The sequence below is a fragment of the Lepidochelys kempii genome, chromosome 16 (assembly GCF_965140285.1).
Source record: "Lepidochelys kempii isolate rLepKem1 chromosome 16, rLepKem1.hap1, whole genome shotgun sequence".
Classification (NCBI taxonomy): Eukaryota; Metazoa; Chordata; order Testudines; family Cheloniidae; genus Lepidochelys; species Lepidochelys kempii.
This window is the reverse complement of record NC_136395.1, coordinates 12,354,694-12,375,614: the sequence shown is the minus strand read 5'-3', so window position 1 is coordinate 12,375,614 and position 20,921 is coordinate 12,354,694. Positions and strand designations below refer to the sequence as shown.

The following is a 20,921-nucleotide window of genomic DNA, read 5'->3' as shown; positions in this document are numbered from 1 at the left end:
TTCCATTGGTGAATAGCACTATGAGAGAGGAGAACCACATCACTCTAATTTTCATCTACAGGATAACAGACCCATGCCACACTTTTGGCAAAAATGGGAATGTGTATGAATGGAAAGGCATATGGTAGACTGGCTCATAGCTATCCCCTGCAGTCTAGGTGTTATCCTTGTCATGGCATGAGCCGATTGTATCATAGTACGACTTGGTTGCCGTATACCAACCACGTATCAAGTGTGTCACGGTGATTCCCTTTGCAGGTCAAGCTGTAAAATGCCACTAAATGACAACCCCCTGTCTTCTACAGAACCTAAGCTTTTGGTGACTGTGAATCTGACTTTTGATGGTCCAAGCAAAAAGTTTTATAAAGTCGTTCTTTGGCCTATCATAGAAGATTAGGGTTGGAAGAGACCTCAGGAGGTCATCTAGTCCAATCCCCTGCTCAAAGCAGGACCAATACCAACTAAATCATCCCAGCCAGGGCTTTGTCAAGCTGGGCCTCAACAATCTCTCAGGATGGAGATTCCACCACCTCCCTAGATAACCCATTCCAGTGCTTCACCACCCTCCTAGTGAAATAGTGAAATATACTACATTAGACCTCCAATTTTATAAAACCGGAACTTACAACACTTATTTTAATCTGAAATGACTTCATATCCCCCTCAGAGACAGAATGGATTCTCTCAATTTCACAGTCCCAGTGTAATAAAATCTTGAGAACTTTGTAAAAATGGGATCCCACTGTATAACTTTTTGGGGGAGAAAATTATCTGAGACATTCCATTTGGAGATTTTTTTTTATCAACTGCTGCAATGGGGTATACTAGCTTAACTATAACATGCTTCAGATAATATGAATCTCAGGCAGGTAGGCTGATACTCTGTGAACATTCAAGTCAAAGAGATCTAAATGATTACGTCTAGGTTTGCTAGAGAAAACATGGGACTTAGAAGCAAAAATCCAGATGGAAATCTAGCCACAGCAACAGCTCTATCAGATGAATGCTGAACATATGAAAGGGGTACTGGAAACCTGGAACTCTCAGCCTCTAGACAGATCCAACTGGCCTACAGGGAAAGATTCAAAATGTCCAGAGAGCCTCAGGCAAAATGGGAGAAATATCAACTGCATCTGCCTGACAGAAGCATTTTGTGTTATGTTTGGTGCAGTGTGTTGCTTTGCACTGGCTGCCCTCTTGGCTACTGTCTTCCCCACCCCAGAAGTGACTTCTATATTAGTGCTACTATATGAATCTAGGGCCTGATCCAAAGCCTGCTGAAGTCAATGGGAGTCTTTTTATTGATGTCAGTGGGCTTTGGATCAGGACCTTGGTGAAAGCCCATGCTTTGGAATCCCCGTCTGGATGGAAAGTAAAACATACATGCACAATGTATGTTTTCAATGAAAACAGTGAAATGAATGTTTAGGAATGTGAAGTAAAGGGGAAGTCTGCTCTAGACAAAGGGGCTAATCCTGCAAGGTGTTGAGTGCCTACTAACAGCTGATGAGCATCTTCAACTCTCACCGAAGTCAATGGGAGTTGAAAGTGCCCTGCACCTCACAGAATGAGGCCCTAACAGTAAGCAAGTCCTACATGCAGATGAAATAAAAACCCTTCACCCAAAATATTGAGCCAAAACCTAACCTGAGCTTCCTTGACATTACAAAAAGGCCATGTAACTTTCTCCTTTACTTTTTCTCAGGTTTTCCTACACCTCTCCACTGCAGGTTCCTGGTGGGATTGAAAGCAGAAACATGGCATATTGCAAGGAAAGATGTTACTGCAATATTCCAAGCCTCAAGGGAAACAGGAAGCCCTGGAGTTTTCAGGAGTTTTCCTGTAAGACCTGTTTGCAGACCGAGACAATTCGGATAAGTTTCCCAACTTTGTGGTGCTTTGTTGAACCAAACTAAACTCTGGCTCTGTTGAGGGTCGCCCTCATGTATTATACAATGTATTTTATTTATTTATTTATTTAATTGTTGATAAATCAATCTGTCTCTGTCTCATTTCCATTTTACACAAAAAATCCAATATAAGGGCAGCTTTTCAAAGGGACAATGGAGAGTTAGACACTCATTTCCCTTTGAAAGTCAGTGGGAGTTGGGCACATTTCTTTTGTGTCTTTGGGAAGCAAAATGTATAAGGAGTTGGAATAATAAGTCTATTTCCTGATGGACTTTGCATCTTTATCAGTAGCCTACCACTGTCTAAAATAGGTATTAAATTGGCACCTTTGTCCCCTTCTGCTCCTTGCTTACTAATCAATCCTTCTTGGTACACCTGTAAACGTGACTGCGTGGCCAAAAAGCTCACACAATCTTATGAGGAAAATCATAGATGGAAAAAAATTTCTAGTCCTCTAGTTCATACCATATTAATGCACAATTCTCCACATATGTCTTCCAGTCTAAATTTAAATGTCTCAAGGGGTGGAGATTCCAATGCTTCCCTTGGGCAATTATTCCACAGTCTAAGTTGTCTCCAAAAAGTAGACATTTTCTACCCATGTTTTTGTTAACTTTTTTCTCACTACAATTTTGTTCAAAAGGAGACAGTTCAGAAATAAATCCGTAAGGTCAGGGCAGGTCATTAACAAAGGAGAAGAAATGCTATCACAGTGCAAGGAACAGATTCAACCCTTTTCTCAGCGCTATTCATTTGACTTTATCTTTTGGTATAATTTCAACACTGAATTTTCCTGGCATGAATCCCATAGCTTCCCTGCTTCACCCTCGCCCCCCCCCCCCCCCACAACATACACACCTCCCCAAGCTTTTCAGTGCTGGGTAGTTCTATGTTTTGGTAAACTTATTCTATTAATAGTCGCCCTCTGTGGCTATAAAAAATCCCTCAGTAGTCAAAAGCCAACCCTTGCTCACTAACAGCTGTGGATGTCTGAATACACACAAGACCCGACATCACCCAGCAGAGCCCCTTCTTGGCTCCACGTCAGAGCAAACTGATTAAATAAGGCCGTTGCCAACTTGAGAAAACGGAAAAGGAGGCCCCCCATAACAGAGGAGGGAGGGAGAGAGACTGACTCCTGCACTAGACTGAGGAAATAGGAGGGTATTTCCATTTGCTCACTGGCTTTTTCACTTAGCAACCCCTTTCTCCCCCCCCCCCCCAACTCCAATAAACTCTTGAGTCTCAGAAATAGAGACAGAACAAAGAGCTGTTCAGAGATAGAGTCGAAGGTGGTAGGTAGAGTTGCAGTTGCAGGTTTTAAAGTCTAATCTGAGTTTTCATTTGGTTGGTTTAACTGAATTAAACATTTCTGCTACTCCAGTCCTATTACTGGTCCTGGGATAACCCTATGGCAATTTAAACCTGTCACCTGTGGTCAGTGTTAATAGTCAATGGTGAAAACGCACACGATGATGCTGATTAGGCAGAACAAGACTCAGGGAATTAAAAAACAAAAACAATCCATCTGCATCCTGTAAAGGTGATGAAAGAGCTTTTATCCATCAGAAAGGGAAGAATTTGGCTTCTCAGAGGGTAAAGGGAATTTCCCATATTCTCAGTATTTCTAAGGTATTTCCCTAAATGTAGTTTCTGCTAAGCGACGAGATGCCTTAGCTATGTGTTTGACTAACAGAGTTCCTATGTTATGTTCACTGTCCTTTACCCAGAGTTTCACTCTGATGTTTGCATGAACCCCAAATCTCAAAGAAAAACATCAGGAATTGCAGAGATTCCACTAGTTGCATGTCAAATCCATGTGAAACCACAAGTGTCACAAGATGTTGAGGTGAAACAATATGTCTAACGTGTTCATTTGAAACTAGGCCCAGAGTCTCACACCTTGTAATAAACCTGACCCAAATTTTGAGTCAGTTACAAAACCAGTAGCCAGGCAACTCAGGAAAATTTTCAGATTTCTCTATGAATGCTTCATTCTGGTGAATTCTAGCTAAACAGCTGATGGGAGTGAATTTTTAAAAATGTATTCAATACTGGGGAAAAGTGCTGAAATTACAGCTCCAGGAGACTGAAGTCCTCTGTTTATTCACACAACATGGACACACACAGGAAGCATTGGTGCAAGGTTCTCCTATCAATATAGCTCAGTTCTGACCTGCAGGACCCATCTCTCGGGGTCAGAAGGGAGCTCACTCTCCAAAGCCTTTCTAGTCCAAGGTCTCTTTGCTGACATGTAACCAAGTGGGCCAACTTGTGCCAGCCACAAAGGTAGTTTTCATACCTGACTATTGGCAACGAAACTGAGATATTCCAACTCATTTCACTCAGGTGTCAGTCACTAATGATCACCAATCAGCTCTGTCCAGGATTTAAACCAGTCATTTAAAGGTTCTGTGTCCCATTACATACCTCCAGAGCCATCAAAGTCCCTTGTAAAATAACGTCTCTGAACTTTCTTTCTCTCAGGTGTCTACTGGGACTGGAGCGGCTACTGAAGCCCATTAGCCCAATGAGAAAAGAATTTTGCTTAGTCCAGTTTTCCCAAATAGTTTCACTGAGAGCAGATTGGGTCCAAAGAAACTGATCCAATCTCAGTGGAGTCCCCCTAGCTGTCATTAATTAGAAGGAAAAGGAAATTTAAAATGAAAAACTACAATAGGGAAAAGTTAAGCACTCGCTTCCAACTTGCACATACCAGGAAATTCAGAGTTGAAGGTTAAACTCCACCCTCAGACCACCTCTGCTGTTCCCTATATTGCAGGCTTCTCAGCAAACTAACTGAACACACGTGCTAGAATACATAGACCCCGTGCATTAAATATGGAGTTTCAGCTTTCACTCTGAATTTCCTGACTTTTTAAGACTTTTATTAGATGGTTATGCCCCTAAAATGGTACATGTTACATGGAGTTTCTCCAACACAGCTGCCTTTTGGAAGCTCCGAATTGTCAGTTTATCTATTCATTATTAATGAACCTGGAACTACTTTCATGCAAACCTTTCTTAATTTAAGGTGTTGTGTGTTGAAATGGGATCCAAATGAAACCATCGCAATTGAGTTTCACTAAGAACTTGGGGGTTCATACAAACTAAAAACCCAGAAGGTGTAAACTTGCTTAGCTCAAAACTGAAGGAAAGATTCTTATAAACCTCTGCCAAACAAGAATTCTGAATTTTGCGCAGATCTAGATGAGCCCTATGAATCCTCGAAGTGCATCCTCTCATGCATCTCTTGGTATATTGAGCAAACTGAAATGCTAATGACAAGGTTCGTCTCTATTTCAGGTGTGACCATCCCACAGCAGTGGGACTGGATCCTAAACATCACACTTCTCACTAGATCCGGCTCTAAATTTTTAAAAACAGTAACTGTTACAAGCCTCATAAATTATTTTTATAATACATCTTTAATAAGCACGTGTTATAAACACTGCAACAGCCCTGCGCTGCACAGGGATAACGCCATCTCATAACAGCCCTTAAAGACTTGTTACAAGGCTTTGTGTCACAGGCCTTCGTGATAGCATTAAAGGAGCCATTACTGTCAAATGCATCAAAAAGCACTTCCAGATTTTTTTATAGGTGTTTCAGTGGGTGCTATCATGACATATGGCCTATTGGGGAGATATCACATGCACTTTAAAGATGATCTCAACTAATAAATATGTGCTTCCTTCACAAAATGGAATACCTGTGGAAGGACCATGTATGTCTCAATATCTGATGCCATATATTTCTGTTTGTGCATGTTAGACTGCAGCAGGCGCCTAGCCATTGTTTCTGAACAGGAAAAAAAAGCCCCTGCCTTTTCCAGCAGTGGATTTTGTCTTCTGATCTATTTAATATTTTTATTACTAAAGTAAAAAGCTCTTAAAGGGCATTTTCCCCAAAGTGGGGCATCTGATGTACACACAGAGGGACAGATTCTTTAGCTGGGGACAGAGAGCAAGCAGCACAGATTGCACCTGAAGGGGTGGGCGCAATGGTGAACAATAGTTGTGGTAATGGAGTTGCTGCTTCCAGAGAGCCTCCCTCGTGGCATGGGGTTTGCCCTGCAGCATTCCTGCCTGTGCTTCCCTCTCCTCAGAAATTTCACAGAGGTTCTTCTCATAGCCAACAACACCCTGGCTTGGGCTGGCTTAGTATCAGAAACAGTTCCAAAATAAAGTTCTCAAAGCCCCAGGGAAAAGTTCTCATTTTACGGTTTATATAGTCATCTTTCCCCACTCTTCATCAAGCCCCTCCCAGACCTTCCTGCCCAGATACTTCCCTGCCTTGGCAATCCACTTCCAGTCTTACTTCAGTTGGAATCTTTTCTCCCATGGCATCTTGGGGTCTACTGCAGGAGCCTTCTTGCTCTCTGCAGCCCTCCTGTCCCCCATCTTGGGCCTTTCTGCCCGGAATCTCTCCCTAGGCCTCATCCTGAAATTACCCACTGGGACCAGACCTTCATTTTCACAGCCTGGGGAGGAAAGTTCCTTGAAAAGAGCCAGCCAGCCTGTCAGAGCTGTGCCCTCCCCTGGTTCTGGTGCCACTGTGTGCCAGGGAAAAGAAATGCAGCACACAAGTGGTGTGAACAGCGCAATAGTTTGCTAACTCGTTAGTGCCATAGACTTCCAAAGGGGCCTGACTATAAGGAATGAGGTTTTGTAACCCACTTGTGGTCTCCCAAGGGCTTGAATGGGGACTCCATGAGCTTTGCAAATACTAAGTATCAACCCCGCATGGTAATAGACTCCTCTGCTGAGGGAAAGGTGTCGGCAAAGTCTTTAAAGAATCAGTTAACATTCAAAATAATTCAAATAATACAAACAAAACAAAAAACCCCAAAAACCTTCTAATACACAAAACCAAACCATACAGAAATCATGGCACTAATGTGTTGTGATAGGTTGTATAGAATCAGTTAACTGTAGAGTGAGAGACTTATGTAGGGGCTGGCACTATGCTGAAATTGCAACTAAATAACCTTCAGGGATGCCACAGATAAGTCAGTTTCCTCTAAGTGTCACACAGACTTGCAGAACACAGACTTGCAGAAATGGGAGGAGGAGGCTCTAGAACAAGTCAGCTATTACCTACCCTCAAGGTGAAATGTTTCCACTTTTGTCTATAATATTTTATGACTGTAGGTTTCCTTGACTTACTCTTACAGAACAAGAGAGGTCAGGCCCCTTTGGAAGTCTATCATCTAGGCTGCCAGAAATAGGGACTGTAGATTTGGGTGGAGAATTCTCCCACCTGCCTGGGATACGGGATCCAGGGATAAGGGCGGATGATACAGTGGAGTTTGAAAGAATTGTAATAGGTTGGCATATCAGTGTTGTCTGGGCCAACCTCATGCAACCAGAAGAGCTTTCACCCCGTTTGGGTCTTGTGTATTATTCTGAGTAGTAGTGAAATGGGTGGTGGTATCATGCAGAAAGTCCCGGCTCCAATCTGTTAGAAATTCTAGCTCAGAAGTGATGAGTCTTGGTGCTCTCCTTGGTGGCAAACACATCTATTGAGGGAGTTCACCATTTGCAGAAAGGTGCCGAGTCCCCGAGTCCTTCAGGAACTTTTTATGTTGGTCTTGGTTTAGTCTGCTTGAGAATTCTCCGCTCCTGGCAGCTGCAGAGCGATTTGGTGTGTTCAATGAGGAATGCACTGCAGCCAAAGCTTTACTGCTTCCAGACACCCCATGGGGGAGTGAGCTCCACCTGGTGTGTTTACATCATGCCTTGCGGCAGTGCTGTCACTTAGTATCTGTACTGTGTTCACCACCAGGGAAGGCAGGAACGACTCCAATGCCCAATGTGTCACTCAGTGTTCCAGAATTCCTAGGGATCGCCTGGATCCCTGCTGACTGTACAGACCCGGAGGTGAATGTGGACTCCCCAGCCATGGCTGGAGAGGCCCACAGTGACTACAGCTGTTGGAACTGGAGGACTGAATGCAATTCCTGCTTTTCACTGTCTCCTCCCATCACGAAAGATTCTTTAACAGCTCTGCTGGGATAGTCCATTGTTCTTGAAGCTGTCCACATTTGGAGTGTGTGCATTCAAACTAGCCAGCGTTGCAGAGATCTCCTATGACATTTCCCATGAAGGATGACATGTGGAAGAAGCCATAAGTGCAACTACTGGTGAAGTAGACTGTGCTAGGAAGATTTCCTTAGCAAGGTCAAGCAGACCCTTACGTATGAACGTTGTTTCAGAGCCCGCAGGTCTTGCATGTATGGAAGAATCACTCCTCTAGTAGGGAGGTGCTGCCCACAGTCGCATTCAATAGTGCACCTATAAACATCAGCCATCAGATACAGAAACACATGACATTTTATAAACACCCTAATGGATGATAAGCCAATGGGGAAGAATTCTGCATTTTAGATGCTGATTCTGTAGGTGAAATCACAGATATTTTTGGGTGACTGCCTGATCCCTGTGACAGCGTAATGATCTTTGAGGTCAAGAGTTGCATACCAGTCTCCTTGGGATATGTGGGGAGTTATGCTCCACAAGGAAAGTGTCCCAAACCTGAAGACTTTGAGGTGCCTGTTCAGTCCCCTTAGTTTAGGGCTGGGCAGAGGCTGTGTCCTGTTTTGGGAGTCAGGAAGTAACTTGAGTAGAAGCCCCTTCCCTTCAGGTTTTGAGGGACTTCCTCTATGGAGCCCTTTGCCAAGAATTAGTTGACTTCTCCCTATAAAGTTGTGGTGTGAGCAGCGTCCCTGAGGAGGGGTAAGATGGAGAATAGGGAGGTAGTCCAATGGAAAGGAACTCTATAGAGTAGCTGCAATCTACTGTATTATACAGCAATCTGATGTGATTCACATCAAGTTTTATAGACTGCACAATATGGTCTCGAGAGGGAAAGATGGAGGAGGCAGTAGATGAAGGGTAGGATTGCCGAACACTGGAACCTGACTCTTGACTGTGATATTAAACCTGCAACCTCCAGGCTGATGAAGCAGGCTGGTTTACAGACCTTGGATGGTTCATTCTTGTCTTTCTTTGCTGTTTGGCAGAACGGGAGGTCTGCTGACACTTTCAGTACTATGCATAAGTATGAATGGACGCTGACAAGCCAGGTCTGTGGTATCAGTTGCACATCATGGCTTTCCACCTTGAATGGCAGTGAAGTGTGAGAGTCCAAGAGAGCTTGCAGTTGCTCTGGTGGCTTTGAGTTTCACCTGTCTTTTCACTGAAAAGACTTTTGCCATCAAGGGGAAGATTTTCATCTGTCCATGAGACTCTGCAGTGAGGTCTGATGGGCAAAGCTATGAGTACCTGCAAAACAGTGATTCTGGTGGCCATTGTATTAGCACAAGACTCTGATGCACCATATGCCACATGCAGGGCATGATGTACAGGGATTCTAGAAATCCGTTTGCCATGGGAAAACATGGAAAAAACCACAGAATTTGCATTTGTACAGAGAATCTTTCATTTTGACATCTTGTGAAAAAAATATATATACAGTAAAACCCTGTTTATTTGAGCCTCCATTATCCTGCTCTCAGTATTAACCAAACCACCAGCTGCCTGGCGTGGACAGCAGTGGAGTTCTGTGAGCCCCAAGAAACTGGTGGTTCAGTTAATACAGAAAGCTGGATAATGGAGGCTCAGATAAATGGGGTTCTACTGTATCAAGAAAGCATTGTGTTCAACTGATACCACTATATATTGTGGCTAGGGAAACTAACGTTCAGTGTTTCATTTTAATCGTGGAAAAACATGGATTTTTATTTTTTTTAATTGGAGAACTTTGGTTTTTTTATCACAGAAAACTAGGATCCCTGGGTGATGTACTCTGATTTTTATTCAGCAGCCAGATCCTTTGGTGAAGGATAAGAGTTATGGTTTCCCAGAAGTCAAACTGGTAGTATGCCATCACTGCCTGATAACGGATGCTGTGCATGTCCAAAGATCAGAGAAATATGTCTTCTGATCAAGTACACCTTTCCTGTCTCTATGGGCAGAGTGGGTAGATGACTGGGAACATCCTGTCCCCTTGCCGTGAAACTGCTGGAGAAGACTGTGTCAGGCAGATTTCCTTGGCTGGGTCAATCAAACCCCTGTGTAGGGGTAATGATATCCTATCCTTTGGTTTCCCTTGCAGAACATCAAAGAGAAGGGCAGATGCTTCAGTTGGTATGGCACCAGCGTCCAGTTGTAGCGTATAAGCTATTCTGGTCAGCAGCTCCTGGAATTGATGAAACTTGTTCAGAGGGTACACAACTAAGGGATCAGTATTGTCATCTGGTGATATGCCATCCCTTGGGACATCCCCCATTTGTACGTTGACATCATCCTGAAGAAGTCCTCTGTCACTGTCTCCACTGCTATCTGCAGGTGCTGTGGCGTGTTGGCTCTTTGGTGGAGAAGTCTGTAGATAGATGCCAACTCTGTGGGTGCTCCAGGGCTGGAGCACCTGCAGAAAAAACATAGCGGGTGCTCAGCACCCACTGGCAGCCCAGCGGATCAACTCCTCCCCATCCTTGCCAGCGCCTCCCACCCGCCGCAGATCAGCTGTTTAGCGGTATGCAGGATGTGCTGGGAGAGGAGGAGTGAGGGAAGGCGCAAAGATGGCGTGCGCTCAGGGGAGGGGATGGAATGGGGCAGAGTGGGGATGGGAAGAGGCAAGGCAGTGTGGGGGTATGGGCTTGGGGCGAAGCGGGGGTCGAGTACCCCCGGTAACTCAGAGACGACACCTATGAGTGCCAGAAGGGAAGGAGGGGGAGCCAGTGACAACACTAGTGCTGGAATTGGCACCAGTGACCTGATGGCTGCAGCAGGGCCAGTGACTGAAAGGGCAGTGTTGAAGGACTCGAGGACCCTGCCAATTGTGCCAGAAGGAGATCCCAAGGAACCTGTAGCAGAGTTGGAGGCCAGTGCCACGGCAGCCCTGTTGGTTCAGGCCGAGCAATGTCTATTACTATTATTATTTGTATTACCACCCTCAGCACTTCTTGTAACATGGGACATAACAATTCTAAGGGGCCATGGAATAAATGCATCAAGTCTGAGAGGACCAATCACGGAATATCCCTTAGCTAGAAGAGTGAAAGGAGCCTGCTCAGTCTCCTCCCAGGGGGGACGGAAAGGAGCTGTTCAGTGGCATGCAGGAGGAAGTGCTGGAGGACAGGGGAAGGAATAGGGGCAGGAAGAGGCGGGGGAGGGGCGGAATGAGGTGGGAAGGGGCTGGACAGGAATAGGCAGGATGGGGGGCAGAATGGGGGCAGAAAGAGGCGGGGCAGGGGTGGAGACTTGGGGGAAGGGGTGGAGTGGGGGCAGGGCTTGGGGTGGAATGGAGGCCAAGCACCCCCCGCGATCTAGGGAAGTTGGTGCCTCTGCTGGGGATGCTAGAATGCTATATGGCACCGGACTGTCCAGTATAGGTGATGTTGAGGTTGGGTAGGGAATATAAATCAGTGAAATGTGGAGCCCTATGGTGCTGAGGAAGACTAAGAAGCTGAGAAGCTCCTCTTGACACACTGCCGAGGAATCATCATGTGACTGGCACCATTTCCTTTTCTCCCGGGAGCCCTCGGAGGAGTCAGAGTTCTGTTTCCCTTTCCTCAGCATCTTATGTGACGTTGAGCTTTGACAGGAGTCAGAGCAGAGCGTGTAGCGGACAAAGAGATGTTCTCAGCAACAGGTGCTGAGGCCTCCAGCAGAGGGCCTGAGGACTCAGCAACGCCATACATGCTGCCAGACGTGGTTGGCATGGGTGCAGAATGGGTGGGGTCAGTGCTGACTGAATCTCTGACTTTGGAGCAGTGGTGATGGAACCTTTCTGAAAGGAAGCACCAAGGCCAAGTACCAAGGGGGTGGAGGCTTTACCCATTCCATTGATAAGGGCTTCAGTGCCAGGTGGCTTATTGCCGATTGTATTGTTAGCCTGAACCCCTGATGCCCGAGGCCTGTACTACAAGAGTCTTAGTGATCAAGGATGCCTGTAGCCCCTAATAGTTGGTTTTGATGCAGTCAGAGTGAGAATGCCCAACAGATGGAGCGCTGAGATGAGGTGTGAGCCTTTCCTGGACACATCCAACTTTCACATTAGATTCGGGATAGACATTTACACAGGTGAGGTTTCTCAAAGACCTTCTTAGCCGCACTGCTGGCCTTCAATGAGAGTGTTGCAACCTCAAGGCGGTGCTGAGGTCACATTATGTTTTCTCTCTTTTTGATGATCTAAGCTAAACAATCATGTTTATTAATTGTGGGGGGCTATATGCATCTGCTAAGAAGATCCAACACAAAGAAGTTCCCAGTGCTTATCGCTGTGGAGAAGGACCTTGGGCAGTTGGGGCTGCACTCTCTTAAATACACTGGGACCCCGAAGTCACTAGGGGGCGCTCATACAACTGCAAAGGCCACGGCTTTGGTAGATGTTCCGTGAGCACGATGCCGGGGGCACCAAATCCACAAATAACAGTGCACAGAGGTACCCGAAGAAGAATAAACAGCTGCACATGAAAAAACAGTGTGTAGAAATGCCTGTTTTGTCCATGGAACTGCATATTTTGCAAATGACATTTGACTTACTTGAACTTCTACATGTACATTTTTTGTGCACAACTTTGGGCATGCAGTTTGGAAAATTTGGCCCTGAAAGTTTCTGAATGTTAAGGAACAGTCTTAAATATGGTCATGTGATTTTAAATTAAATAATAAATAATAATAATACCCAGCTTTTATATAGTACTTTGCATTAGTTGATCTCAAAGCAATTTACAAAAGAGTTAAGTATCTTTATCCCTATTTTACAGATGAAGAAACTGAGTTAGGCTTTTCTTATTAGGTTGAATTTAAAAGGTTTGTGCACGTTTGTGATGTTGGATACAGTAAAAATGTTAAAAGGGCACTGTCAGATTAAAAATCACATTTTAAAAAATTATCTTAGCTATATTATTACTAAAACCATGGGTTATGAAAACTGCAGATTTAAAAAAAATCCAATTTACATTTCTCTACTGATGGTGTTTGCTTAGTTGCATTTTTCTCTGACTGGACAATGAAAGTAGATTGGTCAGTTTCCTTTTTTTTGTAATTGGTATTTAATCCATTTCACTGTCTGACTCTCCTGCACTATCACAAGGATGTAGTGTTTGAGCTGAGCTGCAAAGGAATATTGATTTGTTTATTTTTGAAGAGATACATTGGATTTATATAAACAAAATCGAAGAAGCATTTCTCAGATGTTTCGTAAATTTGGAGCCCAAACTGAGCTGAAAGTGTCCTTTAAAACTTCTCTCTGCTCAAAATGTTAAGGAGATGGCTTGAACCAACACAATGTAGGGAATTCTCTCACAGCTGACATTTTCCTTCTTAATCTGCTCTGTGGTGGCTGGTAACACAGGGTGTTCTGAGTGCTGTGTGGTTCTCCCCCTTCCTTCCCCCCTCCCATAACCCTATAAGCTGCAACACTAAGCCACAGTGTGTGAAGGACAGAATTTCACCCTTACCTTCTATTTAATGTAGGTTTAAGATAGACCATAATGACTTTAAACCATAGGGTGAGGGTTTTTTTGAATATACAAGGGTCTGATTCTACTCTCACATATGCTGGTGTAAATCAGGAGCAACTCCACTAAAGTCACTGGAGTTAAACTGGTGTCAAACCAGTGCAAGTGATTTGAGATTGACACCCTGATACAAAATAAAAAATTGCATTTATGTAGACACGTAGACCCTTTCATCCAAAGACCTCAGACTATTTTATAAATGTTATGTAATTAGCCCACACAGCTCCCCTGTCAGGAAGAGAAGGGATACTTTCCCCGTTTTTCAGTTGTGTAAACTGAGACAGTTAAGTTACTTGCTCAAAGACACAGAGCTCATACAGAAGCTAGAAGTCCTGATACTCATAAGAATGGCCAAACTGGGTCAGACCAAAAGTCCATCTAGCCTAGTATCCTGTCTTCCGACAGTGGCCAATGCCAGATGCTTCAGAGCGAATGAAAAGAACAGGTAATCATCCAGTGATCCATCCCCTGCCCCCATACTCAGACCTCTCCTCTCTGTAACTGCAGAATGACATTCCCTCCCTATGCGTGCACAAAAAAAGCTGCGTTGACATAACATTAAAGGGCCCTGAATAAACTGTCTATCCTTTAAAGAAGTCTCAGTAAACTGAAGTCTGCCTAAAAGTATTTAATCGCTCTCAACTCAGAGCCTCACCAAATGCGACCTTCCTATGGTTTTGACTCCCACACTCTGAGAGCTTGTGGCTAAAATCAGCTATTCAGCACTCTAACCTACAGCTGATAACCTACAGCTTGTGGATTTCCCTGAGTTGGCCGTCTGAATCTTTGACAATCTGATCTTCGGTGGTGAGAGGGTAAATTTGGATTCAGTGGCAAGGCAGGTCTGAGGACTTGTGCTGAGACAGGTTAAGTGTGCGCCAATTACACACACACACAAACACACACACAAAGGAAAGAAAAAATACAAGAGAAGCAATAAATATGGAGGAATGGACAGCTGGCAGGACTGCCATTAGTTTGATGTTCACAGGTATTATTATAAATACCTCATTTGTTTAAGAAGTTGCCTACCTGTAAGGAGAATCTGGTTCAAAACATGTCTTGGTTACATCAGTTATCTCCGGGTTACAGCATTCCCCACCATCAAAGTTGTACCTCTCATAGTTACAATCCATGTCACACACGCCGTTCTGCTTCTTCTTGTGGAACAGGGCATGACGTACGTGCCGGCAGTCCCCTCCATCGTACCCAGTCAGCGTGTGGTTGCACTCGGGGTCACAGTTCTCGTCTCCAATCTTGCTGATGTCGCAGTTGGCTAGGATGAGGCGGTGGCGGAGGGATGAGTTCTTCACGTCCAGCACTTCCAGCTCCCAGGTGATGTTGTAGCGGCTGAAGGCCTCATTCAGCTGCTGGTGCTGGAACTCAATCTGCTGCCGGCTGACGGTGGGGTTCTGATATGTGTCGTCATAGAGGTTCATCACCCGGTAGCGCACCACCTTATTGCGGCGGAAGCGGGAAAGCTTGTTGTAGCTGGTGATCACCTCCACATTGTCGCAGACTGTCTGCCCACAAAGAGGAGGGTCCAGACTGGTATCCAACAAGTAGCCATGGTGATAGTTGAATTCGATCTGAGGACTGCTGCCATCCTTCATGGGAGACCAGGTGTTTTTCACATTCAGTAAACTCTCCTGAAGAACTAGCTGAGGTAGAGGGGTGTCTAGTTCATGAACCACCTGGCCCATGTCAAACAAGATCTCCTTCTGGGACCGGGCTGTCCTCCAGAGATTGAAGTGTTCTATGTAACCCCGATAGTTCTGATTCAGGGCATTTCCTCCAATCATGAGCACTTTACACTTCAAGGTCAGAAGGCTGAAGATGCTGCCCACTTGCTCCCCACTCGTGGCCACCTGGGCTCCGTTCACATAGAGTTTCATCAAGTGCCCATCGTATGTGGCAGCCAGATGCACCCACTGGTTGGGAAGATAGCTGCGATGAGTAGCAATGGTGGTGACCTTGCGAGCACGGTCCGTCTTCAGCGAGAAGAAATAGCGGGGGTCTCTATTCCCCTGGTCACTGACGGTGTTAATCCCCAGGACCCATCCTCGGTCACGGGAGGTGTAAGAACATTTGTCATATAATCCTATGGGCCCCCAAAAAAGAAATAGGAATAAATAAGGGTGACAACAGATTATTTAATGTATTTACTTTGTCATTAAAAATATAGAGGTATTAAGAGGGTTGGCGTAGACCAGTGGTGTTAAACCATCTGGTGGCCGCGTGGCCATACAAGAGAACTTAGCATCAAAGGTCAAGGACTGCCAGAGGCATGCAGTGTGAATGGGACCCCCATTCCCTGGCCAAAGACCAGAACTGTTTTGCAATTTCAAAGCAGTGGAGAGCTGTTCTGTGTAGTCTCATTAACTTCATTTGAGCCATAAATTTAACCTCACTGGTTTAAACCAAGTAGAGTCTTATGAAATGTCCTTGATTGCTAATTCTCTCTCCCTCTTTGCCTCCCCCACCCCGGGTCCATTCTCCCCCTGAAAAAGGAGGAACAACCTGTATGCAAAGTTTAGCAGGAGAAATGAATATGAGATCCAATCTTAATACAGCAGGAGAAATGCTAAATGGATGGGATTTCCACAGGAACCTAAGGGCTAAATGATCAAATCCTGCTGAGATTGATTTGGGTGCCTAACTTCCATAGGCTCCTTTTAAAATCCCAGCCAATGAGAACTGGTGAGAGAAACATACACACACTTATATTGAATCTGATGAACAAGTTGTATTCCAGATCCCCCACACATCCAAAGATGTGTATCCATTTACTACACCATAACAGAACAGATACTAATGATCTCTCTCATACACTACATATCCATGCTTCTACTCACCTACATGCAAAGCGCTCTCTGGTTCATTGTGTGTCCAAATAGCTCAATTTAAATATATAAGGGAAATGGAAGGGAGGAAGGAATGAAAAGAGAAAGCATGCTCTAGAAGTTAGAGGAATGAAGCAGTCCCCCACCCAGGGTTACAGGGAGCAATGGGGTGGTGGTGGGGGGAATAGAGGTATGGAGAAAATCACTTCCCAAAATGGGAGAGAGAGCACTCTGGGGGTTAGAGACCATAGTCACAGTGATAAAGTCATAGAGTTTAAGGACAGAAGGGACCACCAGATTATCTAGTTTGACCTCCTGTATGTCACATGCCACCAACACCACCCAGCCAGCCACTCACACACTAAACCCAACAACAGAACTAAGACTCAAGTATACAACCCACAGGAGACACAACTCTGCCACAGGCAGAGAATAGGAGAGACCGAGGTGCACCAGTGCCCAAGGCCGCCACAATGGCAGGGAAATCACTCAGTGAGATAGACTCAGATAATCCTGGCAAGTGGCCCGCACCCACACATTGAAGAGGAAGGTGTAAAAAAACCAACCAAGCTCATTGCCGATCTGACCTGGGAGAAAATTCTTTCCCAACCCCACTCATGGTGATCAGTTAGACCATGAGCATGTGAACAAGAACCGGCCAGTCAAGCACCTGCGAGAGTGTATGCCCAATGCCACCTCAGAACCCTATCCCACCCCGTCTTAGAGAAAGTCCTTTCCCAGTGTCAGATACAGGGATTGAGGAAGATAAAGGAATACAGGTTTCCTCCCCTCAGCTCTTAATAGTAGACACCTTGACTGAAAAAAAAGTAAGGACTTCTGTACTAAATGGCATTCTAGCCCTAACGCATTAAAACAATCTCTTTCCCACCCTCTGCCACCAAAAGACCTGACTTGAAATCATAAATCTTTGACAGCTCTATCTCCGTGAAAAGACTAAATATCCCTCTACCTCACCTCTGCACCCTAACCCTCCCAGCACCATCACCACCAAATGACAACGTCTTTTGCTTCTGAAGCTGGACAAGTTGCTCAACAGCCATCTGTTAACAATCACTCATTAACAGTGTGGTCTTGTCTAATATCAACAGAGCAAAGGTTACGGGAGCAGTCACTGTATTTTTTCCCTTCCCCCACTTCTGTCACCCACCTTTCCCCCCCAGCCCCAAAATCCTCTGATGGGAAGTCTGAAAATTTTTAAACAGGCCTTTTTTCTGCACACTGTTATTTTGCCAGGGGCTCTAAGCTCCCCCTTTTCCTGTTTCCTTTGGAAGAGAGATCCCAGGGTTAGGAAGGTAATGTGTTTATTCATCTGTAGGGCACACTCAGTTCAAAACCTTTACAAGACCAGCTTCAAGCTTATACTGCCACTTCTGATCATGAGAGGGAGGGAGAGAGAAGGGAGAGAGAAGGGAGAAGGAAAACAAGTAGGTTTAAAAATGACATTTTCCAGTCAGGCTAAGGTGAATGTTTACCCAGGAAATGAATACTATCAAATTCAAAGCTGCCAATGATGTTTTGGTGTCAGGGCTCCCAGCTTGCTTTATTTCTTTACTATATATATATGTGTGTGTGTGTGCGCGCATGCATGTGTGTATATATACACACACACACACACACACTCATTTTCAGATGTGCCCTCTCTTCTGCACTTCCTTTTAATGTGCTAAGTGAAATGTTACTTCCAATGGAAGTACCATGTAATGGTGTTGGGTAAGTAATACTGTAATGAATGATGGGAACACTGGAAAGACAAGTTTCATCCACATAAGAGGTTCTCGGGACTAGAAGTCCAGAATGCATCCCCCCCACTCCAGTGTGGGATAGAGGGAGCCCTGAGGTGTGTATTGGTATGGAAAGAGTCCCTCCCAGACCGGAGGGACACCTGGGGGATAGAGAGCTGCAAGACACACCTTTCCTATAGTAAGATACAGACTTTTATGGGCGTTTGCTAGAGGAACAGTTAAGAAGTTGCACATAACAATACCGTCTCCATATCTGCCGAGACTGAAAACCGGGGCACAGGGACACTCAAAAAAACATTCACACAGAAATCTTAAAATGTAAATATCTGTTTCTGTAGCCTTGGTTTTTATTTCTGAAATAGAAAATTTTCACTAACTAAAGTGCAAGGATATCAAATCCTAGCAACTTTGGATCTCAGACGAGTGAGGTCCCTCAAAATGAGGGACATTTGAGAGGAAAGTTAGAATGGTCTCTTCATGACCATGATAAGCCCTCTTCCTCTTGTTCTTATGTGCTGCATGGGGCTAGCAACTGACCTCAAACAGACGGAGCTGCTGCAGGAATACTATAGAAATGTACCAAACCTCCTTCTTCCTTTGTGCAATGAACTCTGATGTGATGCAATGTGGCTTGAGTTTGCCTCAAACAGCTGCTATCAATTCAAGATTTATAGCCAACAGAGGACACATAAGTAGTGACAATGGGGACACTAATGAACCAGCCTGTGTGAATGCTGCTGAGATGGAACAGTTTAATATTCTGATTCCTTATGTTCTCTGGTTTAGGGCAAAGGCCAATCAGTCAACCCAAATGACCATATCTCTCATGCAATATTCCTTTCTCAAGCACTTACCATCGCAGGTATCCAACCACAGCTACAAGGCTAGAGTGGACCTGTTCCATTCCAAGACAGACTAGCTTTATGGATGTATAGAATATTTGTGTGCTGTTTATTTTTAAGGGAGAGGGAAAAGAGGGGAAAGGAGAGGAAAACCCTACAATAGCTGTAACTTACAAAACTGTGCCAATCCTTCACAATATCCATTTGTTTGTATGTTACATCCACATCCCCTACCTTCATCTGCTTTTCCCTTCGGTTTATACATCTTTTCAGGTAGGGGACAATCTCTTTTTCTGTGTTTGTCCAATGCCCAACACAATGAGGCCCCAGTCCCAATTGGGGTCTATGAGCTCCATCAAAATATAAATATTTATCACTCCCACTAATAACAACAAAGGAAAGGGCTCTGGAATAGGGACATGTGAAATAATTTCCATACATGTGGAAAACGTCAAAATCAGAGGTTTTCACAGTTTATTTTGACTTTGTAAAATGAGTCCATCGGCGTGAGTTATCGCTTAGAAATCATTAAAAACATTTTGAGCAAAAAGTGCCCCTTTGCATCCCCAAAATCAAGCCTGTTTTTGAGCAAAATGACTGAAATTTAAATTTTATAAATGTAGTTCTCATGATCAACTTTCACATAATTTATACTCTTATTGTTACTATTATTAATTATTTGTACTGTGGTTGTGCCTATGAGATCCTGTCATGGACCACAACCCCACTGTGCCAGGCACTGTACAAATACAGGACAAAGAGCCACTAAGGCCCCTTCCCACTGCTCTGCTACAGTAGATTTTCACCTACTTTAAAGTCCCTTTATACTTCAAGAGCGGCGTAAAGGGGCCGCAGAGTACAGGAAAATTAGGCCAATGATTCTGCAGATGATTCAGTGCAATACCGGAATTTGACAAACACATCTTGAAAAGCAAAGTTTCTCAGCCATGAAATGGTGTGAGATCAAACCAAAGCCCCTCCTCCCGCCACCGAAAAAAGTGCACAATTTTCACATTGCCGTTCTTCCTCATTTTTGCCTGCCTTGAGTTGCTAGGGATGGATAGCACTTTAGGTGAGATGAGCACTGTCGGTGTTGCCAACTCACAAGTCTCATGATATCTGTTGCTTTCTCAGAGCCACAGCTCTTGGGGTTAGGGGATTAGGTCAGAATCTCAGCTTTCATTTACAAAGAAAAAAATAAGTTTTAGCTCTTGTGCTTGCAGATGAAAGCTTGAAAATGTAAGCCCCAATGACTCAAAACCTAGCAAGCAAATAAAAATAACCAGAAGTCTATTTTTTTTTAAATCTCACAATTTTTTAAGCCAAACTCATGATGTTTGAAGCCTTACCCATGATTGCTACAGTATACCTCTGCTAATCATAACTGATCCTTGCAGGAGGCCATGAACAAGGCCTGTATACCACTTAAGTCCCACTTTGTTTTAGGGGACTGTATGGGACTGAAATGGTGCATTATCTTTGTGTGGGCCCTTTGCACAGGGGAGAATTTTGCACTGTGCATATAATATATGACACCGGTTGCTGAACTTTTGGAAGAAAGGTCATTGGGGGAACATTCTGTCTTGGATGGTTTAGAGACAAATCCTGCATCTTAGCAGGGGGTCCCTTCTAACCCTATGATTCTATGAGGCGCTGCTGTAACCAAACTCAAGATGCTGAGGTTGCAGCAGATGGTGATCAGGAACGGCTACAGAGAGGCTGGGACACACAGCTAGAAGCTCTCCGTGCCAAAGTTATAAGTAGCATTCTCAGTGGGCAGTGTTCACAAGGAAGGGAGCTAAAGTAACCTGTGCAAACTGCTATAATCCATTTTCAAATGATCAATAACAAACTCCAAGCCTCCTTCCATCACTTCAGCACTATTTCTTGTGTCTCTAACAACAGCTTCCTGGTAACCAACCCAGCCGGTGAACTAGCTAAGGTTTGAAATCTTTACTTCAAAGCAGGTTTCTCACTTTACTGTGCAATGGGGGATGGGAGCTTGTGGTGTCATTTTTTGGGGCGGGGTGAG

General features: G+C 44.5%; 1 protein-coding gene across 3 annotated transcripts in view; it reads right to left on the bottom strand.

The window, feature by feature from the left end:
- PAPPA (pappalysin 1) overlaps positions 1 to 20,921 on the bottom strand; it is a 228,169-nt gene that overhangs the window by 172,075 nt on the left and 35,173 nt on the right. For all 3 annotated transcript variants that reach the window (XM_073313934.2, XM_073313935.2, XM_073313938.1), the window contains one exon: positions 14,474 to 15,542. In XM_073313934.2, the coding sequence (XP_073170035.1) occupies positions 14,474 to 15,542 (1,069 nt within the window). The remainder of the gene's footprint in view (positions 1 to 14,473; positions 15,543 to 20,921) is intronic.